An 8327-nucleotide genomic window follows, 5' to 3' on the forward strand; every position below is an offset into this window, starting at 1 on the left:
GGAGCGCACTGGTTTCAATGTAGCGTAGTGGCGGTCCATTGTAACCAATTATGGGAACTTTGCGGTCTGCGGTTAACTGCGAAGTTAATTGACCATTCAGAGACAAACACCCAAATACTAATGAATAGTAAATTCCTGTGTTGTATGAACAAACAGCCGCATTTGATCAATGGTCTATTCATTAAAATTTTCTAACTCTGCCATTAAAACCATTATGAATAGCCCCAACAATGCTGAGATTGGTGCTTAGTAAATTCCTGTGTTGACACTTAGAAAAAAAACAAAATCGGACAAAATCAGGACTTTAGTAAATAAACCCCCAAGATTCCACATGTGTTCAGTGTTTTGTAGTTTTGAACCCACAAAGGTAAGTCCTTTTGGTTGGCTATGCTGCAATAAGGTATTGTGAGCTATCATGATGACCTCTGTTTTATCAGGGTTCAGTCACAGCCAACTGGCACTCATCCACTCCTGGAGCTCAGCTAGACATACATAATATCATTATACATTAGCCATGTCCAAAGTAACTATCTCAATTTCTATGTATAAATCATTACCATTTTGTGTAATCCTTACATTTCCAAACTGATGATAAATTGTGGAAGGAGGCTGCCAATGTTGTCTATTGATATTATTATAGTACCGTCTTGTTATAAGATAAAGAATTAAAATAGGGGGGAAAAGCTCAAAATTATTTTGAAATTTTTAAAATAAATTGAAAATCAGTACAACAAACAAAATCAGGGTGGTTTTTCAGTAACCATAACCAAAACACAAAGTTGGTTTTAAAATTAAAACCAAGAATATGGGGGTCTGTGCAAATCTCTCATATTTACCATAACAAAATTATTTAGCACAAATACAAATTTTAAATTTTTAAAAAGCAAACAAAAAGTTTAGCACATAGTAACATACAGTACAGTAGAATCACTTATTTCAACCTAGATTTGTCACTCCTACTCTTATTATTAAAGTAGCATAATCACAATCTCATTTTAAATTTTAGAAAGGCTGCTTTTACATCATTATTTCTAAGAGAATAAATCAAAGGGTTCAGCATTGGTGTAATAACTACATAAAATATAGCAATGAATTTGTCTGTTCCTCCTGCAGAGCTTGACCTAGGTTTCATGTAGGCTGCCATAGCTGAGCCATAAAACATTGTCACTACCATCATGTGAGATCCACAGGTGGAGAACGCTTTCCGTTGCCTGGCTGCAGATTTAATTTTCAAGATACATGAAATGATTTGAGAATAAGATATTACAATAAATGTCACTGGTATCATTAGAATAATCACACTAATAACAAAAATAATAAATTCAACAAACAAAATGTTTTCACAGCCCAGTGATAATACTTCTGGCACTTCACATAAAAAATTATTAATTTCATTATTGCCACAACGATTTACATTGAGTGTAATAGTAACAAGTGAGGTAGAGAGAAGAACCCCAGATATCCATGTACCAATGGCTAATCTAACACAAACCATCTTACTCATGATTATAGTGTAATGTAATGGATAACATATAGCTACATAACGATCATAAGCCATAACAGCAAGCAGAATACACTCTGATTGTCCTAAACAGAGAGAAATATACATTTGTGTTGCACACTCAGCATAAGAGATAGTTTTCTTTACTGACATCAAATCTTTCAACATCCTCGGCACAGTGGAAGATGAATAGCAGATATCCAGAAATGAGAGGTTGCCAAGGAAGAAATACATAGGTGTGTGAAGACTGACATCAGACAGGATTAGTATAAGTATGGAAATGTTTCCAATTAATATACTTATATACACAAGCAGGAAGACAAAGAAAAGAATAACTTGTGTCCTGGGTTCATTGGAAAGTCCAAGAAGAATAAATGCTGTTACAACTGTATTATTTTTCCAAGGCATGCCTTAAAAAAATTGAAAATTATCTCAGTGATCTGTTACTAAATATTTAGCTTAATGTTGGTAAAAACTGCAAAGGAACTCTTATACATTGAACTTTGTAAATGTCTTCACAATATTATAACAGATAAAATACATTTATGATGTACATGAGGTTTAATACCATGGTTTAAATGCATTTTAACTAGACTTCAGTACCTTAATACTTTCTTATGCTTTACAAAGGCAGTCAGACCCTCTGAGATTATCCAATAGCTGTTCAATAATTAAAGCAAGAGGGTAAAATTCTAATTCTCTGATATTTCACCAACATTTATGAGGATGGATATGTCAAGATGAGTACAATATTCAAACTTGATTTAATATGATTTTAGACATATGTTGACCCAATATTTTAAGGTAAATATTCATAAAAGTTATGTTTTAAATATTACATTGTTTAATTGATATGAGTGCCCAACAAAAAAAAATTGTCTTCTGCATCTACGCATTCTAGTAACTTGCCATAGGAGTTCCACATGCAAAATTGGAAGAGCACATATCAAAAGGTCCAAAGTTTATTTTACATGTTGAGTCTCCCACGTACAAAATAAAAAAAATATGTAATATTCCAAAATAATTTCTGATGGTTCAATGCACAAAAACTTCCTTTCATGCACAAAATTATTAAAAATACAGTATAATATCTCATACACACAGAAACAGAAGCTTTTATCTGGGTGCACTAAGAACATCACAATTAATTAATAAAACATATTTTTTATTTTTATCATTTAAAATGAAGTTATTTTTATTCAGCCATTATGAAATAAATTAAAGTCAATAGAAAAGGTGAAAAAGATTGAAGAAAATGTGACTAAAATAAAAAATATCTTTTATACAGAGTCTGCTTGCTTCTATTTTAAATATTTTTCTTTCAATTAAAGGTTAATCTCAGATATGTACAGAAAGAGCACGGCTAGTAACAGTATATTGCATGCAGGAAGTTCCCACTTACCTGCCACAATCAAAGGTGTCCCAAAGGGAGAATTTCTGCGTATGCACAGGAATTGCTCCAGTGATGAAAGGTTCGAACAAAGGGCCCAATAATTAGGACAAAGATTAGAACAGAGGGGCTATAGTAAAAAGGCAATTAAAAAAGGATATAAAGCAGCAGCAACTACAAACAGAAGATCCATGATTTTCCCAAAGCATAAAAACAGAGAAGCAGAATCAACAATTAGATTTATTGGCACCTTTTGCAACGAATGGGAAGATCACACGAGGATATCTTCACAAATGATAAAGCAATGACAGAAATAATAGGAAAAAAGTACAATATACTGTAAATTGGAGAAAATCCCCTAATCTGAGAGACCGATTTGTCCATAGCCATTTTGAGGACCAGAAGAAAAATGAGAAAAGAACTAAGGGATGTTTCCAGTGTGGAAACTGCAAAATTTGCAAATATGTAAAACAAAGTAAAGAAGTGGAAGATAGATATGGGAAAATATACCCTATCAAAGACTTCATCAGTTGCAAGACTGTAGGAGTCATATATTGCCTAACTTGTAGATGTGGACTGAAATATGTAGGACTAACTAGCAGAAAGTTAAGAACAAGACTGATGGAACATATCAAAAATGTGAAAAATGCTGAACAGTACCAGTTGAGATTCAAAAACTTAACAAGTGTGGCCAGTCACTTCCTTAAAAAACATGGAGGAAGTTCAGAAAGTTTAAAAATAATAGGTCTGGAAAGAATACAATTAAGAATTTGTGGAGGAGACATGATGAGGGAACTCTTGAAAAAAGAAACCAAGTGGATATTTATAATTAATAGTGTGGACCCAGAGGGTCTAAATCAGGGGTGGGGAACCTTTTTTCTACCAATAGCAATCTGAATATTTATAAAACCCTTCGGGGGCCATACAAAAATTATCAACTTAAAAATTAGCCTGCCCCCAGTAGATATGCCCCAACTCAGTAGTTATGCCCCCAGTAGATATGCCCCAACTCAGTAGTTATGCCCCAGTCAGTAGCTATGCCCCCTGTCAGTTATGCCCCATTAGATATGCTCCCAGTCAGTTGTTATGACCCATTAGATATGCCCCCAGTCAGCTGTTATGCCCCATTAAATATGCCCCCTGTAGTTATGCCCCATTAGATATGCCCCTTAGTAGCGCCGCTTACACACACACATTAAAAGAAAAAACGCAATACTCACCAGCCCTGCTCCTGCTTCCGGACCACTGCCCTCCGCCTGGCCATCCACTCCTCGGAACTATGGGAGAGACATCATGACATCTCTTACATAGTGCCGCACAGCCACACATGTACACTGCCTTAGCCGGAAGTCGGAGCTAAGGAGTGAGCTTCTGCTTCCGGCTGCTGCTGAGAAGAAGCTGGGTGTCCACTGGTAACAAAATCTCAGCGGGTGCCTGGCATCTCCCTCGGTAAGGTGAGCCTGGCTGGGCCAGATCAAGTGGCTTTGCGGGCCTTATACAGCCCGCGGGCCTGAGGTTCCCCACCCCTGGTCTAAATGAATATAATCAATTTTCCTCTTTTTTAGAATAATTATAAAATTGTTTCAAATAAAATGAATGAGTTATCTTGAATTATCTGAAATGTATAGATACTTTGTTACATCTTATACTTTGCCTTTCCAAATAATTATCCAGCATAATTGGAGGGGCAGAATGAAAGATCAGCCATTGGAATAGGATTTAGCTTTGTGTATTCAGGTTCATACAAAAATGTCATTATTATCTTGTATTTATCCCATTTAAAGTGGCCACACAAATAATAAAGATTGCTAGAATAATAGGCTAACTTATTGAAATATATAAAAGGTAATATAACCTCTCTATAAATTATGATCTTCCAATTAGTTCTTCCTCAGTATATTTAGGTGCAATACTCATAATTTAGCCACCTTACATTTACTTTATAATATGAGTCTATCCCATGTATACCCAGGTCTACAACCTACTTGTTAGATAGATTTTATTTACCTTATAATACTGAATTCAAAAAGCTGAACAGTAGGGGAGAATAAAATAATACAATGTTAGTAGAGCATTTTCATATCCATGCTCTTTCTAAGAATTTTCTCTATGATATTGAGGTCTTATGTGGACTTTACAGTCACCTTACCCTATATACAGACATACTTACCTTATGTCTAGTCATACTAACTTTGAAAATCAGGAACATGAAGAAGATAGCGGTGAAACATCAAGAATAGCAATCGAATAAAATCTAATGAGGGACACTCAACAAGACATAACAATAATATTGATTTCAACAAGATGAACAGTGGAGGAGAATAAAATAATATAATCTTAGTAGAGCGTTTTTATATCTATGCTCTTTCTAAGAATTCTCAGTATGATGTTGAGGTCTCATGTAGACTGTCACCTTATATAGTCATACTTACCTTTAGTCATACTTACCGTGGAAATCAGGTACATGAGGAAGAGAATGGTGAAACATCAGGAATAGTAATCTAATAAAATCTAATGAGGATCCCTGAACATCTATGCTATATATCATGAGAGACATTCCACAAGACATTTGCTTTGCAATTCATGAGAAATAATAGGAGAATAAAATATTATATAACTTGGAGAAATTTAAACATATACAATGGGATCAAACACTAGGAGAAGACCATATGATGGAATGGAATATAATTCAAAGTGAAATGATTGTGGAAATTTATGTTACTCAAAAATATAGGTCACTGTGAGGTGGGATAGGAGATGAGCTAATTCATGAGAAATAATAGGTATAAATGATGAAGCAGGGGGCATATATATATATATATTTACACAAAATACTCCTTGCCAAAGGGATGAATATAGAGGAACAATCAGAGTCATCATAGTTCTATATTTAAGATCATAGGAAGAAAAGTCTGTACTAAAATGATGACACTATTCTTATTAAAAAATATTCTTATCCTCTTTTCAATTTTCTGCAAATAAAAATTTTGAAGCTCGAGTATTATATTCAAAATTCAAATATGGATGAGAGAAATAAATATAATGAAATTATAGCAAAGCGCAAATATATTTTGTTTTAATCACTGTGTACATAGGTTTTAAAGGATTTTTACTTATTTCACTGTATGGTTTTCAACAATTATAACATGTTTGGTCCCTCACAAACAATTATCGGATCCTATTTTACTACTGTTCATAATAGGAATATCCACCATAATATATTTTATTATACTATACCAATAACTATAACACCTAAATATCAAATATGTCTCACACAGGACATACACTATCACAAATGATACCACTAACCACTTAATAAGAACACTGGCATATTACACCATCTTATTCATTATACAATTAGCATAATGTCCTAAACTTATGGAAGATAGGTTGTCTCAATTATACATATAACTGTAGTGATATTTAATCATATACAACTCTTACCAAAGAGTAAAGTTTTGGCAAAAAAAATTAAAGAGGATATTTTCCTTTTTGAAGAAGAACTATCAGTAATAATCATATATTATAATTGTACCACTGTAAAAAGGGAAACTATCTAGGATAAATGATAACATATTGTATAAGAACCAGACAAAGTATTTATATTTATTTATTACAATTTAAAAAAAAAATGTTTTTCTTTTTATGAAGCAAATTATCTAAGGTCCCATTATGAACATCTACCTACATATCAAAGTATGATAAAAATCCAATATATACAGTATAAGTGTTTAACTGTGTAAATAGAATGGTATGAATGTGAAAAGGGATGATAACATATGAAAAGAATAGACAACCAATGAAATCGGAGAGAGGGGAATATAAACCCATCAATCATGACATTAGGGTTGATGCCCTGATGAAGCAGCCTCTTGTGAAACATACATAGGCGTTTCAGAGACTGCAATGCTTCAATAACCGCTATTATGTTATGTGAACAAATGTGTACATGTTTCAATAAATAATAGACACCGCCACAGTTACCATCTTGAGACTAAGGTGCTGGGTGAGGGCTACGGCAGTGAGAGCGTATGCTGGACGGCTAGCCACATACAGCAACCTGTCCTGGAGCGGCTGCACATGGGTGGTCATTCCGAGTTGATCGCAGCCAGCAACTTTTTGCTGCTGCTGCGATCAACTAGCCCACGCTTATGGGGGAGTGTATTTTAGCTTAGCAGAGCTGCAATCACTTGTGCAGCCCTGCTAAGATAAAAAAAAGTCACACAAAACAAGACTATTCCTATACCTACTTACCCTGTGTGTTGGATCCAGCGATGATGGGCTCGGCTTTGATGTCACTCCTCCACCCTCCACGCCTGTGTTTTACTCACCACTCCTCGAAAACGGCTCCAAACGGTCCGGATCCGCTTTTTTCTTAAGCTGCAACGTAACCCGGCGACCCCTGTCACCAGGCAGCATCACGCACACGCACTGCGGCCGCCGTGCATGCGCATTCCTCACCCATTCGCACCACAGCGATTAACCGCTGCGTACGAATGGGTCGGAATGACCCCCATGGTCTGGCTCTCATGTGAGAGCTGCTAACAGCTTAAGCATAGATGCTGGCAGACAAACTGCAGGTGCCAGAGATAGAACTCGGCATACTGCATCCTTAGAGTATATAACAATACTAGAGAATTGACACACAACTAAATAAAAAGTATACTGTGATGTTATCATCTGGGAAACAATAGGTGCAGGAGCATTTATACTTAAGGATAAGCTGGATATAATTATACTGTACTACCATACTACTTACTGTATGATAGTTTACTATTGGATGTATAATTTTTAATTAAGTATATTTTGCTATAAAATTCACTTGGCGCTGTGTCACAGTTAGACCTGTAGGACACCAGCACAGTGAATTAAGTGTGATAAGACATTTATACATCACAATGATGATCTTCTATATATATATCTGTAATATCAAAAGGGATACACGTAACCATCTTGTTCATATAGTATATGACCACTCATAATAAAAAGAAACAACACAAACATTTGAGAGAATTGTTTATTGTAACATATAAGTAGCTACATTGTATTTAAATGTGACATTCAAAGCTCTTTATTGTGAAAATTGTGATTTACTGACAAGCAAAGCAGAAGCTAATTGAAAAATTTACAGCATTTCATAAACATTGATTTATATTAACCAGCGGGGGCTATAAAGCCTTTATTGAAAGAAATTTCTTTAAAATAGCAGCGAGCAGTCTCTGTATAATTTTTTTTTTTAATCACATTTTCTTCAACCTTTTTCACCTTTTCTATTGATTTTAATATATTTCATAATGGCTGAATAAAAATAACTTCATTTTAAATGATAAGAATAAAGGATGTATTTTATTAATTAATTGTGAGGTTCTTAATGCACACAGATAACAGCTTCTGTTTCTGTGTGTATGTGTTATAGTTTTTGAGCTATGGGTCGCA

The 8327-nt window shown here is 34.6% G+C and overlaps 1 protein-coding gene across 1 annotated transcript; it reads right to left on the reverse strand.

Annotated features, from left to right (window-relative positions):
* Nucleotides 1-982: 982 nt before the first annotated feature.
* Nucleotides 983-1909, reverse strand: LOC134943569 (putative olfactory receptor 2B8). The gene has a single exon (XM_063932337.1). The coding sequence runs from the start codon at nt 1907-1909 to the stop codon at nt 983-985; it is 927 nt and encodes a 308-aa protein (XP_063788407.1).
* Between the last annotated feature and the right edge of the window lie 6418 nt (nt 1910-8327).

Source organism: Pseudophryne corroboree, chromosome 7 (genome assembly GCF_028390025.1).
Source record: "Pseudophryne corroboree isolate aPseCor3 chromosome 7, aPseCor3.hap2, whole genome shotgun sequence".
NCBI classification, from domain to species: domain Eukaryota; kingdom Metazoa; phylum Chordata; class Amphibia; order Anura; family Myobatrachidae; genus Pseudophryne; species Pseudophryne corroboree.

Coding starts and splice junctions, on each gene's coding strand:
- LOC134943569 (XM_063932337.1), bottom strand. CDS start 1,909: ATGCCTTGGAAAAATAATACAGTTGTAACAGCATTTATTCTTCTTGGA.